This window comes from Penicillium paradoxum (assembly GCF_028828445.1).
Source record: "Penicillium paradoxum strain IBT 22861 chromosome Unknown utg000004l_segment0_segment0, whole genome shotgun sequence".
Classification (NCBI taxonomy): Eukaryota; Fungi; Ascomycota; class Eurotiomycetes; order Eurotiales; family Aspergillaceae; genus Penicillium; species Penicillium paradoxum.
The window spans coordinates 234,997-259,427 of record NW_026643182.1 but is presented as its reverse complement, the minus strand read 5'-3'; the positions used below and the strand labels follow the sequence as shown (position 1 = coordinate 259,427).

Genomic DNA, 24,431 nt, shown 5'->3' with positions numbered 1-24,431 from the left:
CATCCCCCCAGACGAATTATCATCCCCGCCCATCACGCACCGCGAAACCAGTCCACGCACGGCTCCGGGCTATTTTTTTGAGATTTAAGTTTTTCACAAAAAATCCAAATCAAAATGCACCTTGGCCAAGTCACACGGAAATCCGGACACGACCAAAGCGCATAACAAAACAAAATCCGAGCAAAGAAAAATCCCCAAGCAAAGGTGCAGATTCCAACGGAAGCTCCAACCCCCGCCTACAAATCGGCACTCTATCGGCGGACGACGATACCCTGGCGACGGACGGCGTTGCGGGCACGGCAGTATTCCTCGTCACTCTCGTACTCGGACTCGGAGCAGCTGTCATCGGAGGACTCGGTTAGGTATCCGCAGCGGGAACCACCACAGTCGAGCTTGACGCGGTCACCCTTGCGGGTGATGCCGTAGCGTTCGCAGCGGCAGTGGACTGGGGGTCGCTCATGGAGGACAGGGAGGAAGGGGAGGTGGAGCCTGAGGAGCGGGAGGAGAGAGAGGAGCCGGCGGAGCTGGGTGGGCTGTTGGAGTAGGAGTACTCATCTGACAGACGGGAGCCGGCGAAGCGGCGGGTCAGGTCGTCGACGGTTGGGGCGAAGTCGGCTTCGCGGAGCTGGCGGGAAGCGTAGTGCTTTGTTGGCTTTGGGTGGTGGATGCGCGAGGGAGACAGGGCGCGGCCGGTGGCGATGTCGGCGCGGGAAGCCTTGGGTGCGGAGCGGGTGGGCTTGCCGCCGGGGACATCGAGGATGTTGAGCTTGCGGCCGGTGGTTGGCTCGACGGTGTACTCGACGGCTGGATCGTGGGAGACGTGATAGCCATCCATGATGTAGTAGTACCAGTAGCGGCCTCCAAGTTGCAGCATTGAGGTCTGGAAGCGGAACTTGCCAACCCAGGCGCCGGGCTTGGTCTCGGCGGAGAGTGGGATTTGGCGTTGGTAGTTGTCCCAGGAACCGACGAGGTGGACGGTCTTGACGTTGGACGAGGTCCGGAGAGAGAACTTCAGTTGAACGGCGGCCATGATGGATTCAAAAAAAAAAAAAGATAATTGGATTGAAAGGTTGTCGTAGAGAGCAAGATGCGTTCAAGAGTGTATATTCAAGAAACAACCTAAAACTGCCAGAGTGTTTGGTTGTTACGTATCGGATGACTCTTTGTTGATCTTAGACGGGGAACCGGTCCACGACAAAGAAAGAAGAATAATCGAGCGAGATTATATTATGCGTGTTTGTTGGTAGATCTGAACAGTCAAAGCAAGTCGACCGGCGACAAGTAGAACTGTGTAAATAAGTTGGCAAGTTCGAGGAAGTCCGAAGCAAGGCAGAATCTCAAAGAGCACAGCTCGTTTGAGAGTAAAGAGGGGAATAATTAGAATAGTATAGAACAGAAAGAAAGAAAGAAAAAAAGGTCCAGGCAACCAGTGCTCAGGATCACTCGAATAGGCAGATCTAACACAAAACGCTCGCTGAAGAAAGAAAAGAAGAGAAGTCCGCCTTGGGGTGGCTATGGCATTCTTTTAAGCAGCACGATTCGATCAGCAGTGCAGCATAGTCGTGCAGACTCCCTGGGCGGGTAATTGAGGAAGTTGGTTGGTTCGATGTGCTCTTGCAAGGTGATGTGCTGCTCTCCTGGCGGCGGCCAATGACCGGCGGTGATTTGGCGCTGACGCTCGGACCAGATGAGGGGAGAGTTTCTCGTTGTCTTAAGTCCAGGCAAATCCTGGAATTCAGAGGAGAAGAGAGAAGTCAGCCTCATACTCTGGACAGAGTACACAGGAGTGGGATTGGGGATGTGTTGTCATTGGGCTTTGCCGGAAGGTTGACTCGGGGAGACGACGGCCTGGGACTCGGTGTCTCTTCCTCTACTCACCTTCTTCTTTGGGCATAGTACCATGCACACATTCATATCTTATGCCGACACTGCATTCACAGTCCCCAAGGCTTGCATGCTATACGGGCTCCTGGACTTTGAGATGTCCAAAACATCACCCGTGTAAGGATTCCACACGGAACGAGGTGCATCCCTCTCCTGGTCAATCAGAGGCCACCCGCAACCCTGCACATGCACTATCCGCATTGCCGATGGACCGATCTCCTTGTCTTTCGTGTTTCTGAAAATTCAAAAACAAGCTTGCGCCTTGGGGTTTGGAGGTAGAACAGCATGGCTGAGATCTGCTGACCCCTGGGCACATACCTGTCAACCTAGGTATTCCCACATGCGTCAAGCTTTGCATACCTCCAGACATGAAATTATCCCCTCTCGCCAACACCACCTGGAAATACAGAGGACGCCATACAGAAATCAATGAAGAAAACCAAAGTACCGAACAGAACGCCCCAACTTTCCCGTCATCGTCTGATTGGCGGGCGGGAAAATCCTCCGGCTGATCGTCCGGACGCAACGGTCGACATGCGTGCGAAGAACAAAGAAAACATGGGGTCTGGCGGAAATCCGTTGGTCAGTTTCTTAGCATCATGCGAGCACTAATGCAGAACGAGCCATGTACCGGTGCCGAGACCGAATCCTGGCGTTTGGTGCTTTGGTGCTTTGGTGGTTCTTTTGTTTTTTTTTCTTTTGGCGACTACCCACAACCCCGTTAAATAATGGCATTCTTCGCTTGGAAAATGCAATCTGTCTTCTCTTTGAACTGTCCATACACTATTAGCCATGGAATTATCGATCGACGTCGTGAGTGAACAGAGTCCCTCTGACAATATACGTGGAGTTCGATATTGAATCAACGTAGGACCCGGATTATTATGATCTGGGACATGAAGATTATGTAGATAGCGATTATGCATCGTGAGTATATCCAGTGCTGTCAGATCAATCGTTTTAATGTGGAAACAGGGAAACGACATCGTTAGCATCGTTCATCTATCGGGGAGTATTCGAGAATGGAAGACGGTATGTGTATATTCGAATGCATCGAGATCGCGTGTTAACAAAATCACAGGTACCAGACAGTGAAGGAAGGTCAATCATGGTAAGTACCGGAGCCTCACATTGATTATCTTCCACTTCTCACGACATTCCAGGTGTCCATCCGACGAGCAACAATTTGAAAGTTTGGAGGCAGGGTGAGTTTGATACTCCTGGGGTAGCGGACATAAGCTGACCTACCCAGTCACCTGGTCTGTATCGTACTGGACTCCAACAGCGACAATCCACTCTTTCGCTCCCCAGTGAAAGACCCGAAGGTAAATACCCTCGGGTTTAGAGAGCCATGAAAACCCCGACTGATCAAATTCCAGCAAATCCTGGACATAGGAACGGGCCGAGGCAATTGGGCCATGTAAGGCGAACTCCACCCGAGCCAGGAACAGCAATTAACAAAACACAGCGATGTATCCGATATGTTCCCAGATGGTAAGCATACATCTGGTATTCCCATCAAGTCATCAAGTTCGCATGTTGACCCGCCTAGCCACCGTCAGAGGTGTAGACCTCTTCCCCCCGCCAGTAGACTGGCTCCCACCAAACTGCATCTTGGAAATTGACGACGTCCTCCAGGAATGGACATGGCGTCAACCCTTTGATCTCATTCACATGCGACAGATGATAGGCGCCTTCACACCGACTGAATGGGACGGCTTATACAAGCAGTGCTATGAGTAAGTCAAGCCGGTTCAACACTCATCCATTGGCACTCGCCATAAACCCTTCTGGTAAGATGGTAATAACACCCACACAGCAACCTTACCCCAGGCGGGTGGATCGAGCAAACAGAAGGTGACCCAAGAGTCCGCTGCTCGGACGATAGTCTCCCACCGAATTCCAGCATCAGACTCTTTACAGACGCAGTCTTTGCAGCCGGGAAGAACTGGAACCATCCGCTCGACACGCTGGAAACCATGCGCGGCGCCATGGAAAAGGCTGGGTTCGTCGATATCCACGAGAAGAAGTACCAGTGGCCCATCGGTCCATGGCCTCGTGATCCCACGCTCAAAGAAGCCGGTAGACTGCATTATCATCAGTGGACTTCTGGCATGGAAGGGTGGGGGATGTATCTTCTAACGAAATGGGGGGTTCCGATTCCCTGGACGAAGGAGGAGGTGCAGGTCCTTTTGGCGAGGGTTAGGAAAGAGGTTCAGAATCCGCATTATCATATCTGGCAGACTGTGTGAGTTTACATTATTCTTCTGGATGTGAGGCTTTTGACTAATATCTTCCAGAACGAAGGTTTGGGGGAGGAAGCCTACTGCCGCGGAGGTGGCCGTGAAGGGGGCCGCGAGCGGGAAAGAGATGCGTGTTATTGTTAAGGAGGAGGCTGTATGTTGAGAGTTGAGTATGGAATGATTTGATGATTTGCAAGAGTATGAAGTACTTGGTGTGGACACATTGGGATTTTAGCAGTGGACATTATCAGTTTCTTTTTCTACCTGCACTGTAAAGGAGCCCCAACCCTGGCCACCCACGGTTAGCACGGCCTTTATAGTTGAATAAATGGAAATTATGTTTACAATATTTCATATATGCACACATGGCATTACTTGATTGGCGCTAGAAACATCCCAATGTAAGGCGCACACACATGCTATCGATCTCCGCGGTGCACAAAACAGCGTGGGACGCAAAACTGGGAGTGTGGCATATAAACTCGAGGCAGAGTGCAGAATCATCATGTCTCGTACATAACACGGTACTTTATCAACCATGTTGGCCAAAATACCTATTGAAGAAGGGAACGCTCGATGGCAGTGCCCTCTTAGCCCGGACGCAAACCATATGCTTGAGATTATGATGAGGGACAGTGATGCTTGAATGGGTGGAAGGCAGGGGAAAGAAAGATCGAACGTCCGAGATTGACGATATGACGTGCAAACTATCCAAGTAGCCTATGCTGCTATTCAATTTCAAAAAGGCTACATGAGCCTACTTAATTGAATTAGAGAGTGATTCATTTTTTGGGCAAAGACTACGTTGGTAGGGAGGCCATCAAAATGGTCTGTGTACCGTCAAGTTGGCTCCTCCTTCTCCTTCTTCTTCTTCTTCTTCTTCTTCTTCTTTCCCCCAAGACCTGTGCGCTGTACAGTCTCATCCATTTCCAGCCGGGAAATTTGTCGAGTCACGTTTCCGATAGAGGCGTTTCCTCAAGGAGAATCCAAGAATTCGATCAACGGACGGCTAGTCCTTAGAGAGTTAAATCAACTGGGTTGATATTTTCTCATTGACTGCGACATAAAAGATACTATCTCTAAGCATTGGAGTGTTTATCAGAGCCGTCGTCTCAATATTCCCGCATCTGACATCACTTCCCACGTTTCCATCAACAACGATGGAAAGTCCATCATCTGAACCGGTCACCCCCAAGGAAGAGAAAAGAAACCCGAAAGGATCACAGAGAATTACAGCCTGCGCTTTGGCCGTTCAGAATGGTTCTCGTGTCCGGACGAGCTGTCATAGTATCGATGATACAGGCAGGTGGCACGTCGAGCCAGACGGGTTCATCGACGAAGCCGAACGAGCTGGAGGGCCATATCTCCTATCGCTACCCTGTTCTCTATCCGACTTGGATACAAATAATCCGCAAAGCAGCATTCCCGAGGATATCGGTTCTCATGCGCAAAATCATCTCGACCCTCGTTCAACATGATATATACAGACTATCAATTAACGTCAAGAAATGTGACGATGTTTACGATGAAGATGGCGAGCCTATGATGACTGTCATCATTAGTTCATTTCGCGATACCTTCGATGATTCTTGGCTCCTAGCGATTCTTTTCTCTAAGAATTCGAGCATTAGCAAATTGAGAATCCTAATCTTCACCCTTCATCTTCGGTCGATCTAGCTGGCTTTGCGTAGATACTGCTATGCAGCATACTGTCCTACAGCCAGATTTGACAGCAACTAACAGTGGTGCATCCGCAGTCTACAAACCAACCCTGTAGATCGGTCCTCGCGATGTCCATGAGGTATTCCTACAAGTCCTCGCGAACCGTCCGCCTAAAAGGTAATGCCACAAGCCGGCGGTGCATACAAAACAAAGAAATTGTAAGAGAGCCAACGCATGAAGGGTCCTGGCTCAATGATATCGGAATTCTAGTTCCTTTCGCAGGAATATGTGAGATTTTGTTTTGCCAATCCATTTTCAAACAACCGTTTATTTTGCAGTAAAGGAACGAACTGACATAACTAGGTATATGATTGAGGTGGCCAGTTTTTCAGCACTACAGACGTATTATCCTTGTCCTCGATGTCGAGCTTCAAGTCGTCCGGGTCGATATTCCAGGCTTTGAGACCTCGCTCATCTGGCCGAAGTATGGGATAACGCCCCCACACAAGGGTGGTCTTGTCGGCGATCTTCTGGAAATAAAGATAAAACGGATACCGAGTGTCATTTTCAAAATTCAGAAATTTCAACCTGGGCATATGCTGGGCTGCATAGCCCATCGATATGAAAACCCGGTGGAAATGTTCGTCAATCATCTCCGATGGTCGGTCCCATCCCCGTTCGGGATCACTTAGCTCCATGTCCCAGTCGTCGATTTCGTCGATCATGGCCTGGTCCTCTGCTGTGTAGCTGTAAACCGATTCTCCTAATTGTCATCTGTTAGTATTAGTTTGGGGAATACCGTCGCGATTCGTTCCCTTACCTGATGGTAGCCAGGGTCGCACATACTCAATCTCCAAGATCTCCAGATGGGGCCAGTGTAGCGAGCTTGGCTCTGGCTTGCCATCTCTATCCAAGGGATATAGAAAGTCATACTCAATAGCGCTCCGTTTAAACCTTAATTCACGGAGTTGGACACTGAGGTCTCGCAAGTTGACGCTCACACTATCAACCCCCGAAGGGATGAGATTGAGTTGCGGCAGAGTAAACTTCCAGTTGTCGTCCCCTGGTCCGTCATAGTCTAGTACCCGTAGGCTCTTTGGGATAGACTCAATAAGGGATCCTGACGCTATATAGCTATCGGTAAGCTATGTCTGGAGCCGAGGAGAATATATGACGAGAAGAGGCATAGCTTACCCGTACGACGTGCTTGTATAAACTCCAAATGATCCGGACGGACCCATTCGTCAAGATTTAGCGCCAGCTCGGATATTGTTGGACAGCATTGGATGATTGTTTGAATTGCCTCAGGCCAAATCTGATGATGCCTACCCCCAGGCCAATTTTCATTTGGGAAAGAGAGCTTCTCGATGCACGGAATAGATACGAGATCCGGCATGGGCTGGACAAATTGCGCTCTATAAGGTGGGGTGAAGAACCTGCGGCCATCTGGATATTTAGGATTGTAATCCCGGGCGGCCCAATAGTATTCAGTATGTGGTTCTGGTGCAGGGTCAACTCGACGTCCTCGGATAACTAGATCCAATTCCAAACGCAAGGTCTGGTTCCATAAATGAAGCTCTTGGAAAAGATCAACCATAGCCTGCTGGAAGGCTAGATCATTGGCCTTTCTGACAGGGTTGTCTACACTGTAAGCTTCCGCATTCCCTGTTTTGCGTGTGGTCCAGTCTGACAATTCGTAGGGAATGAGAATACTGTACTCTAGATCCCGAATCCAGGTTCGCCGTATAGCACGATCGCCCGATGTGAGCTTTCGGAAGCTTTCAAGGGAAACTCCACGCTGCCCCTCCTGTTTGTACTCATCATCACTATAGACACATATGCTGCGATAGACGAGGGGTTCAAAAGCCGCCCGCCAAAAGCGACATACAGAAGTGCAGGGAGCGAGAGATGTCTTGTCCTTTTGTAGCCACTTTGCTATTTGGTGTAGTACCTCCATGGGCAGCATTGCTGCCATTGTGCTGCTGAAATGAGATGTGTTGGTTGAGGTTCAGTGTAGAGCTGATTGAGTCAGGCGATTGCTATTGACAGGAATGGATTTATCCCGCAGCGAGGTATAGAAGGGAAGGAAAAGAGAAACCGATGAATTCCAAACGAAGAGAAGGCTTATAATCGAAGGTCTACCCCCCTGTAGCCCCACACTAAGCTTCGCCAGCTCTCGCCAATCGTTAAGCCCAATGCTCGGCTAAGAGAGCCAAGGCCGTAAGGCACCTACACAAATCTTGAGCAAAGCATAGGAATGGTGGGTACTTGATTTGGCAATTTCTTGCCTGTAAGTAACTCAGAAACCGCTTTCTGTCTTCTAGCCCCTATGAAGCGTAGATCTTCTACATGGTACCATGTTGCCCTATGTGACGCTAAAGTGCAAGGACCCAGAGTATCGGAACGAGCACGCTTTAATGAATTACTGTGCTGGTTGTCTTAGTTGGGGTTGCTAAGGATGATCCTGTGGTGCTAATGCAGGGCGTGTAATTGAGCCATAGTCCACTCCAATTTTCTTCAAGTGCTACATCCCATGAATAGCGCTGATTAAGAGTGATTCCATATTTTGTTGCCATATCCCAACAACAGGCACCTGCTATCATGGTAAGCATTCCAAGTTAAGGAGAAGAAGTGTAGTTCTGGGGTATGATTTGTTCTAGCATACCTCTTCACTTTTCATTGCAGGATTATTGCAGTTCCACCTAAGTTCGGTTTAATTGAGCCCCAGATCTGGCACGATGTCTCTCGCACCAGTAGGTGTTGTAGTAGAACAGGGCGAAGCAGTTGTAGATGAAGTTCCATGATCAAAGTAATCATCATCAAAATCGGTTCCTTCAATGCAATACGAAGTACTGAGCCAAATATTGGAGCAATCACTCTTGATGCTTGGCTGGGAAAGAGAAGCACGTAAGCCTTTGAAGCACCAGTGATTGTCAGGAACTAGAACTTACATTCCATGAATAGAACGCATCAAATGAGATGTCCGCATCTGCCAAAATGGAAACGCAAGATGCACTCTCTAGATGAGCAGATTGAATTAGGTACCATGCTCAACCATATATTTGAGAATTGTGGTAATCTATTTCGAAGGAAATACACACCTCCTGATGTTTCATACCAAATGTAGCATTCTTTGGTCGAGTTGGGTGCGGCATTAGAGGGGTATTCGGCATATTCATCCGCTGGCTCGTCATCTGGCAGGTTGCTGAGGTAGTATCCGGGTCCTAGCAACGTGCAGTATCGCGTATTGTTGGTCAATGTGCAATTCCAGAAGTTTAATGAGGGATTCCACTGGACGAAGTTGTAAAAGCTCACTCCTCGTGCCATCCAGTAGCACGGGATAGGTCCATCCGTATTGTCCTCATACACATCACAGTCCTTTCTTGTGTGGTTGGCCAAGGGCGCAGTACTCGGCAGAACAATTGGCTTCCAGGATGTCAGACTTGTGGGTGTCGGAAGAGAGTCCCACGCACGACTGGTCCCCCAAAATCTGGATGGTACCGCTGGAGACACTCTTGCAGGCCCTATGTAACCTGGATACGTCTTGATGTTCCCCACGGGCTGGACGCCTGCGATTGCTGATTTTAGCTCAAACTTTCTCCATCTAATGCAGGAAGAGACACCACTTACAATAGCTATAGTTGCTGTGGAGGTTCGTGCAATTTTCATGAAGCTCTGGGTTCAAGAAGAGGAAATCCGATAGGTTGATACCATTTGCCATGGCAATCGCTCGACAGTAGTCAAACTCTTCAAAGGTGTTAATTTCACAGTGATGTCTCAGCCAGGGCTTCACAACAAAAAACGGTACCTTTAACACGATAGTACTTGCCACATTTCACGTTGGTCCCGGCAACAATATCAGTTGGGATTGGAGCTGCCACAGTGGCTGGAGCTCCATACTTTCCAGTGGCATAGGTATTGACTTCGGAGGGAGCGTTACCAGGGAAGCTCACGCAGACCACATGTCCTACAAGAACATTCATATTGGTGCACATAGAGTTCAAGACCGGGTTCCAGGTAATGAATTGGGTGATAGTAATCCGAAATTTAGATGCAAGACTGACACAAGTGTCATCGGTATCTACCAGGTGGGTTTGGCACTCGCCAGTCATGCACAATGATCCGCTGGTGGGAAAGTCTGCACAACGAAGGTCCAAACCATTGCTAGTGCGTAGATCCCAGGTGCTAGTATTATGCTTAGCCGCAAAGGTGTCACAGTTGTCGCCGCTTTCGATGGTGGCACTGCGACCAGTACAAGCAGTGGGAGCGGCAGAAGAAGCAGATGGACTGTGCCTAGTTAGTATATATCCGGTTCAGGAGAATGAAAATGGGAGTGGGCTGATTGCCTAAAAATCGCGACCACAGTCGGTGTTGGAAGCTCCATATCAGAGGAACCGCAGATCGAAGTCAAGGAGGAGTATTCCTCAGCCAGGTCATCGTTGTAGAAGTAACTATTACTCAACTCCGTGCGGAACATTTGCAGACCACATGAATCGCATACATCCTGACTATCTGTTGCAAGCAAGTGCAATAAACAGTAGGTACCTTCATTGTTCTTAAGACATCTCTGGGCATGGTTCGTCAAATAGTAGTCCGACAAAACACTTGGTCGATAAACTCCAGGAGAGGCATCGGAATCTGTTGAATCTCCAGAGTCGTGATACTCCTGGTTTGCACAGGCACTGTGCACAGAGCTCTGGTAAATGGCAATCGATTTTGAGCATGCATCGGTGCACATTTCATCGAGCATATCCGCAGTGATATGGTCCAGCAATAGGTACATTGTTTCACCAAGCTCCATCGCAGTACAGTCTAGATCAGCCGTCATAGCTGTTATGCAATCTGATGATAGTGGCGGCAAATCATCGGCCGTGAACAGACTGAGCTTCGACTATGAGGGAGTTGCCCAGATGACCACAATGGCCAGGGCTTGGTAGTATAGCTGCATAACCATGCCCTGTGAAAAGTTAGGGATTTTGTCGAGACGGAAATCAGCGATAGAAGTGATCCTTATGACAGTACAGAAAAACCAATTTCGAGGAAAGATACAAACGTATGTCGTGTATGTTTTCACTCTCTATACGTTGCGTGAGAGGCTTAGGACGCATGTGAAGAGAAGTCCGAGAGATTTTTCATGAGCCGGAGACATTTGGCAGTAGTGGCAATTCTAGCCTAATATCACCTAGTATCATCGGATCGACGTGCTTTGATCCATGTACTCCGTATACATCGGACATTGACTGCGCCGATCCGATGATTAGTCATCAATGAGTCAGCATATTCTTCCGGACCCGTGAACCTCAGTCGATTTGCCTCCCTATGGCGGAGGTTTGATCATCGACAAAGGACCAGGTGTTCATCTGGTCATCAAAAAATTGACACGAGGCGATATTCATCGGAGAAAGCAACTATCTCGTAATTCTTGAGCCGTAAAACGCCTTTTCGCTGTCCCGATAAGGAATCAACCTTAATCTGCCTTGCGACCGAATCGAAAATGGCACACGGTGCAGAGGATTGCGCAACTGTCCTAGAACAGTTTGTCCATGATGTGGCAAATCTTCCGGCTGAGATCAACCACCTGATGGAAGAAATTCAGGCCAAGGACAAGGTCATGCAGGAGTGCCGCGCCATTATCAACTCGCGCGACAGCAGCATCCAGAAATTCATCAAACTGAACGGCAGTCTGACGCCCAACCCGAAAGAAGAGCCATATGCCAAGACAATTCTCCAGAATATGGATAAGTCCCACGAGCTGCAGACTGAGAAGATCCAGCTCAGTGAGAAGGCATGCGTCCTCCTCGATCGCCAGATCAAGCGACTCGACGTGCGCATTCGCGAACTGGTCAACGAAGGCCTGCTCACCAACGACCCGCCTCTCCCTTCCCTCTTCGACTCCAAAAACAAGTACCGCAATCCACCCAAGGTCTTCTTCCCCGACTCCGCTCCTTCTGACTCCGCCGCCTACTCAACGCCTCTCAATCCGACCTCCGGAAATGCCAACACCATCCTAGCTGCTGCGCAGCGCTTGAACCAATCCACAGCCCCCCGTGTCCTTGGCGCCGCAGCCCAGCTTGGCCAAACTACAGCGCGCAGCTCTGCACCCGCGACACCAGCAGCAGCCGTCGTGCACCTTCAACAACGGCAACGGGAATCCTCTGCCGGAGCAGTAGACAGCAAGCGCCGCCGTCTGAATCCTTCCCTCAACACCCTTCCTGTAGCATCATCAAATCTGCGCCAGTCTTCCATGGGCCCAGGAACACCGAAGCCCGGCACGCCGGCTGGTAGCCGTGCAGGCAGCGTTGGTCCCCGAGCCAGCATTGGCATCAAGAAGGCACTCACCAAGAAGGTCGCGCCGCACCAGCAAGTCAAGAAACTTAAGACTGCAAGCGGCAAGCCTATCAAGCGCTCTTCCAGTGCTAGTGCTCGCATCAAGGCTTCGAAGAAATCGCCCAATGGCGAGGGTGATGAGGATGATGATTCTATGCTCAGCAGTGCTGATACATCGGACTCGGATAAGAGTGATGGTGCTGCGGATGAGGATGTTGACGACGAGGATGAGGATGAGGGTAACGAAGACTCGAAGGTCTATTGTACCTGTCGCACTGTCAGCCATGGAGACATGGTGGCTTGCGACAATGATGATTGTCCCTATGAGTGGTTCCACTGGAAGTGTGTTGGCCTGACGCGCGAGCCGGTAGGAACCTGGTACTGTGATGAGTGCAGGCGTACATTGGGGAAATAGTTGCCTCACTTGTCTCTTCTTTCTATGATTTGCATGATGTTTGATATACCCATGGCGTTTGACTTTTATGGTGTTGGGTTAGACCAGGCTGGAAAGGATTATCTACAAGTTACTACTTAGCTTACTTAACTGCATAATGGAAGTTCTTTTGAACAGAATCAATTTCACATTCCTCTATCTCTAGAGGAGATTGACCCAAGTCCCCGAAGGGAATAGGAATCAGGAACCATCTAGGTATCCTTCCCAGCTAGAGCCCAGCGTATGTCCAAGCCGTTCCCATCTAGCACCCATTCCGAGGGTCACTAGTGAGCCGGAGCCTAACCAAATCAAGTCGAAAACGCCATCGCTATGCACATATCCTCTTTTTTGTTTCTTTCATGCAAACGTTGTTGGCACAAGGGCGCATGCATTGCGCCAAAAATTAGAGATCAAGTCACGGAAACCCAATGACATGCGAGAACCATTTAGAATCCAAGCCCGTTGCTCAGCCAGGGATCGAAGTATTCGCAGGTCTCGGGGCTCACTGCGCCACCAGGTGCGCACAGTCGGAACACTGGGCACTGGCCGCAGGGGGCTTCGGTCATGCCGTTCTTCACGAGATGCTTGTTCGCAACGGAGAGATCGTCGCCCTCGATGGGCGCCTTGCGTGATTGAGTCGCCTTGACGGCATCTGGGTTCTTGAGGGATCTGTAGATCTCGCCGTTGCCCAAAGCAACAAGCTTGTTGTCGTAGCAGAGCATTTCGAGGAGTTGGACGATGCTCTCTTCGCCCAGACGGACGGGGGTAATACCACTCTCGTTCACGGCGGCTGTGATTGTCTCCACGGTTGGGTAGCCCTTGTATCCATGGGGATAAGGGAGGTATGATTTCTCCTCGGACTTGACGTCTGCTTTGCCGGAGATAGTCTTGATGCGCTTGTTCTTGCGGTCCGCGGCCGGGACTTCATACCAACTCTTCCGGCTCACAGTGTACTCGATGTAACCGGCAACGCTGTTGATAAAACTGGCATCCAGCACGCCGTCGGTGAACCAGGCTCCTCCAGTGACTTCTTCGCTTGGAGCAAGCCCGGCCAGCATGTACATCTTACGGCTGGGGTATTTGACATTGTGAAGAGATTTGATGTAATTTTTGCTTTCCAGCGATTTCAAACAGCGATCGAGGATAGACTTGTGTAGGTTCGTTCGGGTGCCGATGTGGCGCACCCAGATACCTGTTCGCTCAGTGGAGTGGATGACATTGTAGACCATGGCCTCGTCCGGGGTGAGATTGCGGAGCCTTGAGGGGAGGATAGGTTAGTCATTGAGCCATCGGCAGAAAGAGCGCATATAGTGCTTACTTCTCAGCATCCTCGCGATCAATGAGCTTCCATGTCAGTTTTCCATCCTTTTGGAGAAGGCGAAAGAGATTTTGATTGACGAGGGTCTGAGTGCATTGTAGCAGGAGCGCAACGTCGTTCTTTGGGATAACTTTAAGGTTGAGGAAATCATTTTGGTAGAACAGGTGATCGGCGGCGAATTCGTTCACGCATGCATCGTAGAGCTTCGAGGCGAGCTCGGCCACTGCAGGCCCCGCGGAGGTCATTGTTGGAGATGCGACGGAGATATCAGGCAAAATCAAGGTTCATTCGATAGCGGGTCGGGGTTTTCATGTTCAATGAAGCATGTCAGAGTCGGCAAGGAAGTTAGAGAAGCATGGTGTATCGATGTCGACAACTTTGAGTCATGAATGAATCACGAATGGTGTTTTTTTGGCGACTTTTTCTCGGCGGGGAGTGACTTTGACCTAAAGAGGTTTAGCCCGGCGGAGCTTCATTGTCAGCGCAAATGCCTGAGGTGTCAGTTGCCTGAGGCTTAGATTCATTTTGGCCTGAGGCAGTGGAGAATCACGGAAATTTCGAGAAGCTCCGGCCGACTGAGCTCATAACCGCAGTTCATTCATTTCCTCGTGGTCTTGCCTTTGATCTGCATATCTCATTTTACCGAGCATTTGAGCTGTATCACTACAAAATGGCTGACGCTTTGAAGGCAGAGGGCAACAAGGCCTTCTCTGCTAAGGACTATCCTACTGCTATGTACGCGCTACCCCACCTTTAACAATGTGACTCCGTGAAAGCAGAAGCTGATAAAAGACCAGTGAGAAATTCACCGAGGCCCTTGCCATCGAGCCCCAGAACCACATTCTCTTCTCCAACCGCTCCGCTGTCTACTCCGCCCAGCACGAATACCAAAAAGCCCTTGAGGATGCCGAGAAGGCGATTGAGATTAAGCCCGACTGGTCCAAGGGCCATGTCCGCAAGGGTGCCGCTACACGCGGTCTCGGAGATCTTTGTATGTGGCCCAGAATGCGAATGAGGTGTGATAGTTTATATGGCGATAAAATTGCTAACCGAAGGTAGTGGCTGCGTTCGATGCATACCAGGATGCTTTGAAGATCGAGCCCGGCAACGCACAGGCCAAGTCCGGCCTGGAGGCGACGGAGCGCGCTATCAATGCGGAGGCTACCGCAGATGGTGTCACTGGAGACCCCACTGGAGGTCTCGGTGGCATGTTCAACGACCCAGCCCTCTTCCAGAAGCTCGCCAATAACCCCAAGACCGCCTCCCTGCTCGGCGATGCGGAGTTCATGGCTAAGCTGAAGAAGATTCAGCAGAACCCCAACAGTGTTGGAGAGGAGATTCGCGACCCTCGCTTCCTGCAGGTCATGAGTGTCCTTCTCGGGATTGATATGAACTTTGGTGGCGAGGGAGCTGAGCCCCCTGCCCCTGCTGCTCAGGCCAGCGCCTCGCAGCCCAAGAAGGCCCCTACACCCGAGCCCGAGCCAGAAGACGAGGAGGCAATTGCCAAGAAGAAGGCCCAGGAGGCTGGTGATGCGGAGAAGAAGATTGGTAACGATTTCTACAAGAAGAAGCAGCTTGACGAGGCCATTGAGCACTACACCAAGGCTTGGGAGCTCAACAAGGACATTACCTACTTGAACAACATCGGTGCCGCCAAGTTTGAGAAGGCTGATTACGAAGGCACAATCGAGACCTGCCAGAAGGCAATCGAGGAGGGCCGTGACTTGCGCGCCGATTTCAAGCTGATGGCCAAGGCCTACACTCGAATTGGCTCTTCCTACGAGAAGCTCGGTGACCTCGCCCAAGCCATTGAGTTCTACAACAAGTCGCTGATGGAGCACCGCACACCTGATACCCTGACCAAGCTCCGCAACGCCGAGAAGACCAAGACCACCGCCGAGAAGAACGCCTACATTGACCCTGCCGAGGCTGAGAAGGCCCGCGAGCTCGGTCAGCAGAAGTTCCAGGCCGGTGACTGGCCCGGTGCCGTTGACGCTTTCACTGAGATGACCAAGCGCGCTCCCACCGACCCCCGTGGTTACTCTAACCGTGCCGCGGCTCTTATCAAGCTCATGGCATTCCCCGGTGCCGTGCAGGACTGCGACGAGGCTATCAAGCGCGATGTCAAGTTCATCCGCGCGTACATGCGCAAGGGCGCTGCTCTCATCGCCATGAAGGAATACAACCGCGCCTTGGACACCTTCACCGAGGCCGCCGAACAAGACGACGGCAAGCACGCCCGTGAGATCGAGCAGCAACAGCAGAAGTGCCTGGACGCCCAGTTCAGCGCCCGCGCTGGTGAGACTGAGGAGCAGACCATGGCTCGTATCCAAAACGACCCCGAGGTAAGACCCGATGGACTCCACACATGATCAGTATTATCCCGAAGAAGCAATACTAACATCTTCTCCCAGATCATGGCCGTTCTCCAGGACCCCGTCATGCAGAGCATCCTCCAGCAGGCCAAGAGCGATCCCGCCGCCCTGCAGGAGCACATGAAGAACTCGCAGGTGCGGATGAAGATCCAGAAGTTGATGGCTGCTGGTGTGATCCGCATGGGGCGGTAAATTCCTTCGGGCGTAAAGGATTTGGAAACGAATTGACACGATATATCTTTGCCGGCATATTTTTACTTCCACGTTGCTAAAATTCAATTCTGCTTAGCATGCTATCAGTTCCATGGTTGATGCGTTTCAGAGTTTCCAGTACCAATGCTAGGTACCTAGGTAGTAAGATTAGCTCGTAGCGTCTGGTAATCAATGTTTAATTTATGGAACAAGTTCTCCGTACGATGTCGTGCAATCTGCCAATTGCACTAAGTATTGTCAGCCCCCAAATTCGGAATTGCCTGATCCATACGGAGTACATATGTAGGTAAGGAGGTACAAACTCCGTACGGAGTACAATATATAAATAGCGAATCCGGGTGGAGATTTGCAACATACATACTCCGGACAATACACATATCTAATGTCTACTCCGTACTCCGTACTCCGTACAATATATAATATACACATGTGGCTTGTCTAGCCCCATTAATTTGTATGTTGAATGTACAGCATGAAATATGGAATCTCGCGAAAGCTCGGTCACAGCTCGGAATTCGCCGATGCCGTTCGTGTGAACGCGAAGAGAAAAAAACACGAAAAAAGCGCCACACCAACCGAAGTGGGGGTTCCGGTAAAGAGATCAGAATGAACCGTGGAAGATCTTACCGAAGCCTTGACCGACCAATGAGTACTGTCTGTCCAGTCGGGATTCCATCTCCGGGATTTTATCCTTGTCTCCCATACATCGGACAACACCACTGTGCTCCGTGTGGATGTTATCGGGTTGTACTCCGTATACAGTGTACGACACATTCCGGGAGCTGCAGTGGAAATAACCTTGAGCTGAATCGACGCAAGTCTAGGAACGGGATGGAATATGATAGATCAATTCGTCATGCAGCACTTGGCTGCAGCCTTTTCTCATCACCACATTGGCACATTTGACTTTGTGCTTCGTACGGAGTACTCCGTACTCCGTACTTCGTACTTCTGCAACGCCTGAGGAGGTCCAAGTTCCTCGGCACTCCGTAGACAAGACCACTTTTCTGTCCTGTGGGTTAGCTTGAGCCGATCTGCCGAATTGGGAATAGGGCACGATGCGCCTCGATAGTGTGCGATTCGAAAGGATTTTATTGATTTGTTGTTGGTGGATGCATGCCACGTGTACTCCGTACCTCGGGCAAAGAAGAGCTGTTCTCTCTGGCATTGGCATGTACTGTCGGAGCGCCCGAGTGAGCTTCCGACATTCCCCTATATACCTCAATCTCGTTGCCTGGAAGGAAGGGATCGTAGGGCTGACCAGGAAATACCGATCTCCGCCAGACCTATAATAGGGGGCAAAAGGGACACAATAACCCTAACTGGCAGAGAAGAAAATGGAGTCTCTCTGTGGCGGTGCTGGAAAGCTCGGGTCAAATCTAATAGTCGGCCGTAGAGTGGGCTATCACAGCTGTGCCCCTATTTCCAATGACATGGACCACATCTGGTTGCACAAAGGACAGAAAGGACCGAACGGTCCGTTGAGGATGGATGGATTTCAGACATATCTTCATAACATTGAACCGAGAGAGCAAGTTGAGGTCCAGGGAAAACAGGAACAAGATGGGTCGACGTACGTCACTGATCTTCGATCGACCTCGGAGCTTACGATCTCCCCTTTTCCCTCCTTTTTCTTGAGTTCCATTGGCTTGAACATTTATAGATAGTGCAAAAGAAACAAATGCCTAGGTAATGGTAATATACTACTCCGTACTTTACCCTATTTTTGTAAGCCAACAAACCCCCATTCCAGCCACACTTCCCCTTGACGCAAGCGCGGCTGGGCACTCTGAGCTGTGCCTTTGGTCCACTCCTCTTCTTTCTTTCTTTCCACTCTATACCTGTGTCAACACACCAGGTTCCTAACTAACCTCGACAGCCAACGTCGATACCCCAGTACGTTGCAGGGTAGTGAATGCAGGTGAGCATTCCCCTCCCCCTCATCCCCCAGAGTCCCGCCGACCGCCCACCCATGGATCGAGTCTGACCACCTCCCAGCCGGACATTCCCGCCTCCCCAATTTCCCCGTCCTGAACGCAACACAAACCAGGCATTATGGCGTCTGCCGACGCGGAGAAGGCTGAGATGAAAATCGAGGGGGCCATTGAGGCTGCCCAAGATTTGCACCAAGATCCACAATCCCGCGTCAACCCAGACACGGTCGAGGAAAAGGTCGTCGCAGATGCTCGAAAGGCCGGTGTTGCCGCATACCAATTCGATCCCAATGCTTTACCAGAAGATAAGGCCAATGCTGCTAGAGGGGTGCGTATGCGCAAATGGTGCGAGTTCGATCCGGCGCAACCGCCATGCTAACTGCTTGATGTCTCTTCTAGCGCCTGCCGCCTGATTTTCACCATCCCCATAAACCCCAGGGTATTGCTGTAATTACAGATAAGGTGAGGACGATGTGGAACCCTCGACGCGATCCCAAAATATGCTAATTCAACCTAGACCGATGGTAAAGCAGACTATGATCTGCCTGCACCGGAGTCTGCGGCCGCCATTATGGCCGAGGAAGCCACACGCGAAGGTGAAGGGAAGGAGCTCGATGAGGATCTTCGATGGGGGCGCGATCGAACCGGCTGGGCGCCCAAATTCGTCGAGGAGAAACCTCCAGGCCTCGACGACGAAGGCACATTGCTGGATCATGAGACGTTCCTGGAGGGAAGAATCCCTGACAAGTTCTTCGGCGATTGGTACCACAATGCTGGAATTATCGTTTTCGCCTGCTTGGCCTCGTGGATGATTGCCGTGCTCGGCGGTGGTATCGGCTGGGTTCTCATGATCATGGCAGCTTGTAGCACTTACTACCGTACCTCCATTCGACGAGTGCGCCGAAACTTCCGTGATGATATCAGTCGTGAAATGTCCAAGCAGCGCCTCGAGACCGACACCGAGAGTCTCGAGTGGATCAACAGCTTCCTTGTCAAGTTCTGGCCTATCTATGCCCCGGTTTTGTGCGATACTATCATCAACTCCGTTGATCAGGTCCTCAGCACTGCTACTCCCGCGTTCTTGGATAGTTTACGCCTCAAGACTTTCATCCTCGGTTCTAAGCCTCCTCGCTTGGAGCACGTTAAGACCTACCCCAAGACTGAGCCCGATACCGTCATCATGGACTGGAAGTTCAGCTTCACCCCCAACGACAACATGGATTTGACTGCGCGCCAGATGAAGGATAAGATCAACCCCAAGGTTGTGCTGGAGGTGCGTGTTGGTAAGGGTGTCATGTCTAAGGGTCTCGATGTCATTGTTGAGGACATGGCTTGCTCGGGCTTGATGCGTGTCAAGGTCAAGCTTCAGATTCCGTTCCCCCACATCGAGCGTGTGGATGTCTGCTTCCTGGATAAGCCCGAACTCGATTACGTCTGCAAGCCTCTTGGTGGCGACCTCCTTGGCTTCGATATCAACTTCATTCCCGGTCTGGAGTCCTTCATTAAGGACCAGATTCATGCCAACCTGCAACCCATGATGTATGATCCGAATGTCTTCCCAATTGAAATTGCGAAGATGCTTGCTGGAAACCCCGTTGATCAAGCCATTGGTGTCGTTGCGATTACTCTACACGGTGCTCACCAACTCAAGAACCCCGATAAGTTCTCTGGTACTCCTGATCCATACGCTGTGGTGTCCCTTAACGGTCGTAATGAGCTCGGCCGCACCAAGGTCATTCACGATAACGATAGTCCCCGCTGGAACGAGACAATCTACGTTATCATTACCTCCTTTAGTGAAGCCCTGTCGATTGCTGCGTACGACTGGAACGAGTATCGCAAGGATAAGGAAATGGGTGTTGCTAGCTTTGCATTGGACAAACTCGAACAAGAGCCTTCTCATGAGGGTATCTATCTGGAAGTTCAGGCCAGTGGCCGCCACCGCGGTGCCATCCAAGCCGACATTCGATTCTTCCCCGTTCTCGAGGGACGCAAGAACGAGGCTGGTGAACCTGAACCCGCTCCTGAACTCAACACCGGTATTGCCCAGTTCACCGTGGAACAGGCCAAGTCTCTAGACGCAAGCAAGAGTATGATTGGCAAGTTGAACCCTTACGGTGTTCTGCTGCTCAACGGAAAGGAAATTCACATCACGAACAAGCTCAAGCGCACCAACAACCCCATCTTCCAGAATGCCTCCAAGGAGTTTCTCGTCACTGACCGAAAGAACGCTCGTCTGGGTCTTATCATCAAGGATGACCGCGATATCATGCAGGATCCCATCATCGGCCGCTACCAGATCAAGATGAACGATATGCTCAAGATGATGGAGCGTGGCCAGCAATGGTTCCATCTCCACGGTGCTAAGGAGGGACGTGTCAAGTTGACTCTCCAATGGAAGCCTGTTGCGCTCAGCGGTATTGGAAGCGCTGGTTATGTTGATCCCATTGGTGTCATGCGCTTTCACTTTAAGCGCGCCTCTAACCTGCGCAACCTGGAGGCTATGGGCAAGTCTGATCCCTACGTTCGTGTGCTCCTGTCCGGTGTGACTCGTGGCCGCACTGTCACTTTCCGCAACAATCTCAACCCCGATTGGGATGAGGTCGTCTACGTGCCTATTCGCAGTGCTCGTGAGAAGGTGACCGTTGAGGTCATGGATGAGGAGACTATCAACAAGGACCGAAGTCTTGGATGGGCTGATCTCAATGCCTCCGACTTCGTTCGTGAAACAGAGAGCGGCGAATATGAAATTGACGATGACAAGCAGGATATTGTCAGTAAACTGAAGATCGGCAGCGGTTCCCCCAAGGGAGAGCTTTACTACAACGTTGCTTTCTATCCAACTGTGCCGGTTGTGAATCCCGAGGACGAGGTTGAAGAGGAGGAGGACGCCTTGGAGGTTCCTGGCACTCCTGGTCCTGACTCCGTCGATTTCCGCAAGAGCCTCGAGAACAAGCCTAAGGCTTCACACTCCAAGACCGTTAGCGTTGACTCGAAGGCTTCCAAGGCTCTGTCTAATGGCGCAGCTCCCGCTGCTAATGGTGCCACAAATGGCAACGAGGAGCCGAATACCAACGGTCGTGCCAGTCTGGAGACCACTGTGTCTCGTCCATTGACTGCTAACCAGTCTGAGACTGCTTCAGTTCGGTCGGTCAAGTCCATCCCCCGCACTTTTGTCAGTGCGGAGGATCTTTCAAAATACGGTATGTTCTTGTTTTCGATCTTATTATCATTGTTTCAAAGCTAATTGCTTTGTAGAATCTGGTTTCATTGTGTTCAAGTTCCACGAGGGCCAGCTGGCAGTCCCCCATGTTCAGTTGGAGGTCTTGATGGATGACTACATGTTCCCCGCCTACACCTCCTCCAAGATCCACACCACAACCGCGAAGTTCTCTGACGTCGGCGAGGCCTTCGTTCGCGAGCTTGAGTTCTCCAAGATCACACTGCGCCTGGTCTGCAAGGATGATCCCAAGGACTCGAGCGAGGAGCACACAGTCGCCAAGTTGACCGGTGACACGCTGCCCACTCTGATGCGCATGCTGTACACACCCACTGAGCTCATTCTCCGCTCCACCACTGGAGAGGTGAGCAAGGTTACCGTCAGCGCCCGATACATTCCGACGGAGATGAAGCTCGACCCAATGGAGAGCATCAACAACATGGGAACCCTGCGTGTCGACGTTCACGATGCCGCCGAGCTGCCCGCTGCCGACCGCAATGGTTTCAGCGATCCCTACTGCAAGTTCCGCATGGGCGACGAGACAGTGCACAAGACCAAGGTTCAGAAGAAGACCCTGCACCCAGCCTGGAACGAGTTTTTCGAGATCCCTGTCAAATCCCGCATTGGTGCCAACTTCCATGTGGACGTGTACGATTGGGACTTTGGTGACAAGGCTGACTGGCTCGGTGCCTCGGTCATTGACCTTGAAGGTCTGGAGCCTTTCCAAGCCAAGGAAGTTTCCTTGCCACTTGATGGCAAATCCGGAGTGATTCGCCTTAGCCTGCTTTTCAAGCCCACCTACGTAATGCGTGCTCGCCAAGGCTCTTCCACTTTCTCCGGAACCTTTGCCGTCCCCGGCAAGATCGTTGGTGCCCCCGTCAAGGGTGTCGGCTTTGTCGGCGGTAATGTCGTCCGCGGCGCCTCCTTCCTGAAGCACGGCCTCATGTCGCGTCTCAACAAGGACAAAAGTGAAGATACGGTCTCCATCATGAACAGCATCGAGGAACCCGAACCCGCCCGCGGTGACCGTCTCACTCCGGCTGCCTCCCTCGTTGAAGGTCCTAATGGCACCGGCTCCTCCTCCCCCAATACCCCCCAGAAGGAACACAGCCGCAATCGCAGCACCGCCTCGCAATTCGGTGACCGCCTCAGCGTCTTCGGTGGCGCCGGTTCCGGTGACAAGGGCTCCGCGAACATCACCATCGTCTCTGCCGCTAACTTCCCCACCTCCGCCAACCTGCGCGTCATCGTCCGCGTCCAGGGTACCAAGGGCTCCAAGGAGGTCCACAAGACCAAGGCCCACAAGAACAGCTCCGGCACCGTTACCTACGACGACTCCTTCCGCGTGTCAAACACCACCGCCGACGCGCAGTACCAGATCCGCGTCGTCAGCCACGCCACCTTCGGCTCGGACGATGTCCTCGGCGAAGCGCCCTTCTTCGTTGATGACCAGGGTTCCATCGCCGGCCAGGACAAGACCATTACCGTTGGCGACGGTGCTGTCACCGTCCGCTCTAGCTTCGTGCCTTCTGACAACGGTCTCCGACCCACTACTTCGCACTCGACCGCTGGCGCTGATGCCTCCGAGGGTGCTGAGAGCCCTGATTCGCGGAGGGTGCCCCGCCGCAGCTTCTTGAGCAAGAGGTCTGTCAGCGGGGTCTAATTACCCTATCTCCCTGGTTGTGAAGAGTATATGAAAATATGACCTTGCTTTCCGATTGTTTACTAGTTACGTTTTGTTTTTGCTTTTTGGGTGTTATGATATCCTTTTTATTACTTTCGTTATTTCCCCCCCCCTTCTCCATGAATTCAATTGTGTGGTCCTGGGACTCCTCACATCTCACCGTGTATCAGAAGATTGTAAAAATAGTCAAGAATCAATAGTTGGCGCCACCTGAAGGGCGGGGAGATGAGTCCAGCGACACCAGTGTCTCAGTTAAGAATCTTCAAGGGGCGGCTACATGGTGGAATTAGGTCGTTCTGAGGGTTCCATTGTGTCATACCATATACTCTATTTGGCGGCTATGGAGTACAACATACATTCTCCTAATAGAATAAAATGATCGCGGACCCTCTTCGGTGCTTGTCGAAACTTTGCACAGCCCTGTCCGATCTGCATTTTGATGCTTGGGCCGTTGACTTCGCGATGCTCGGATTCTTGAGGGAATTCATACAGGATGTGCTCCGTACATATGTGAGTATACCTCAGTATAGGGAAAATCGCGAGACATGTCTTATATTTACCTTATATTTACGTGTTCTAGGTGTGATTTTTATTTTTAGAATGGTACCTGAATAGCTAGAGCGCTGGTGGAGCAGATAATTTGCGCGTCCCACTTGGACTGGGTCAGGGCAAGTTCTCACGAAATAGGAGAGTCGCGAGGAACCACCTGGGCAGCACGAGGGAATAATCAGGGTAATAGGGGTGTATGGAGTAGAAACGGATCTCACGCTGCCTTCTGCATGTTAATTGATGCTCCATACCTCCAGGATTCAATTTCCAAGTCGTACATCTCGTAACTGGTACTACTTGCGGAGCACTCGCCGGTCGACATACCCACAACCTAGGTCCTCCGTAGTTCGGTGTGTCTTTTCAGACAAAAGACACAACAGCATCAGTTGAATTAGTCTCGAACGAATCGGCAAGTGGCCGAGGTGAAACTTCTTAGGTGAAACGATAACACAACAGGATGAAGAGGATTGACGCTATGTTTCTGTGGGGCGCATGGGGCGCTTAATCTGGTGGAAAAGGGGGGCCTGGATTGTTGGACGAGAGTCCTCCGAGATTGGGTTAGGGGTAGATAGATTGGCTCGACTGTCGA

General features: G+C 51.1%; 8 protein-coding genes across 8 annotated transcripts; 4 read left to right on the top strand and 4 right to left on the bottom strand.

The window, feature by feature from the left end:
- Positions 1–251: 251 nt before the first annotated feature.
- On the bottom strand, positions 252–1,030 carry esdC (GTP-binding protein EsdC; the record flags this gene model as incomplete). Its single annotated transcript, XM_057174914.1, is given in 2 exon segments — positions 252–392; positions 407–1,030. 2 exon segments carry the CDS (start codon positions 1,028–1,030, stop codon positions 252–254), a joined length of 765 nt encoding a protein of 254 aa, XP_057031961.1.
- Positions 1,031–2,676: 1,646 nt separating this feature from the next.
- N7457_003868 (class I SAM-dependent methyltransferase) lies at positions 2,677–4,281 on the top strand (the record flags this gene model as incomplete). Its single annotated transcript, XM_057174913.1, has 11 exons — positions 2,677–2,697; positions 2,756–2,811; positions 2,860–2,916; positions 2,966–2,995; positions 3,048–3,089; positions 3,137–3,209; positions 3,264–3,304; positions 3,353–3,378; positions 3,437–3,623; positions 3,704–4,132; positions 4,185–4,281. Coding segments are annotated over 11 exons (1,059 nt in total), but the record flags the coding sequence as incomplete, so codon positions are not given.
- A 1,867-nt stretch (positions 4,282–6,148) lies between these two features.
- Positions 6,149–7,755, bottom strand: N7457_003867 (F-box protein; the record flags this gene model as incomplete). The annotated part of the gene is made up of 3 exons (XM_057174912.1): positions 6,149–6,552; positions 6,610–6,915; positions 6,984–7,755. 3 exons carry the CDS (start codon positions 7,753–7,755, stop codon positions 6,149–6,151), a joined length of 1,482 nt encoding a protein of 493 aa, XP_057031959.1.
- Positions 7,756–8,502: 747 nt separating this feature from the next.
- On the bottom strand, positions 8,503–9,772 carry N7457_003866 (LysM peptidoglycan-binding domain-containing protein; the record flags this gene model as incomplete). The annotated part of the gene is made up of 5 exons (XM_057174911.1): positions 8,503–8,679; positions 8,741–8,808; positions 8,891–9,358; positions 9,420–9,536; positions 9,598–9,772. 5 exons carry the CDS (start codon positions 9,770–9,772, stop codon positions 8,503–8,505), a joined length of 1,005 nt encoding a protein of 334 aa, XP_057031958.1.
- A 1,511-nt stretch (positions 9,773–11,283) lies between these two features.
- Positions 11,284–12,531, top strand: N7457_003865 (putative PHD finger domain protein; the record flags this gene model as incomplete). The annotated part of the gene is made up of 1 exon (XM_057174910.1): positions 11,284–12,531. One exon carries the CDS (start codon positions 11,284–11,286, stop codon positions 12,529–12,531), a length of 1,248 nt encoding a protein of 415 aa, XP_057031957.1.
- Positions 12,532–12,995: 464 nt separating this feature from the next.
- Positions 12,996–14,112, bottom strand: N7457_003864 (RPC34 RNA polymerase subunit family protein; the record flags this gene model as incomplete). The annotated part of the gene is made up of 2 exons (XM_057174909.1): positions 12,996–13,806; positions 13,868–14,112. 2 exons carry the CDS (start codon positions 14,110–14,112, stop codon positions 12,996–12,998), a joined length of 1,056 nt encoding a protein of 351 aa, XP_057031956.1.
- Positions 14,113–14,537: 425 nt separating this feature from the next.
- On the top strand, positions 14,538–16,434 carry sti1 (Hsp90 cochaperone STI1; the record flags this gene model as incomplete). Its single annotated transcript, XM_057174908.1, has 4 exons — positions 14,538–14,602; positions 14,665–14,858; positions 14,927–16,212; positions 16,282–16,434. The coding sequence occupies 4 exons, from the start codon at positions 14,538–14,540 to the stop codon at positions 16,432–16,434; spliced, it is 1,698 nt and encodes a 565-aa protein (XP_057031955.1).
- Positions 16,435–18,510: 2,076 nt separating this feature from the next.
- Positions 18,511–23,272, top strand: N7457_003862 (uncharacterized protein; the record flags this gene model as incomplete). The annotated part of the gene is made up of 4 exons (XM_057174907.1): positions 18,511–18,717; positions 18,789–18,851; positions 18,907–21,592; positions 21,648–23,272. 4 exons carry the CDS (start codon positions 18,511–18,513, stop codon positions 23,270–23,272), a joined length of 4,581 nt encoding a protein of 1,526 aa, XP_057031954.1.
- Between the last annotated feature and the right edge of the window lie 1,159 nt (positions 23,273–24,431).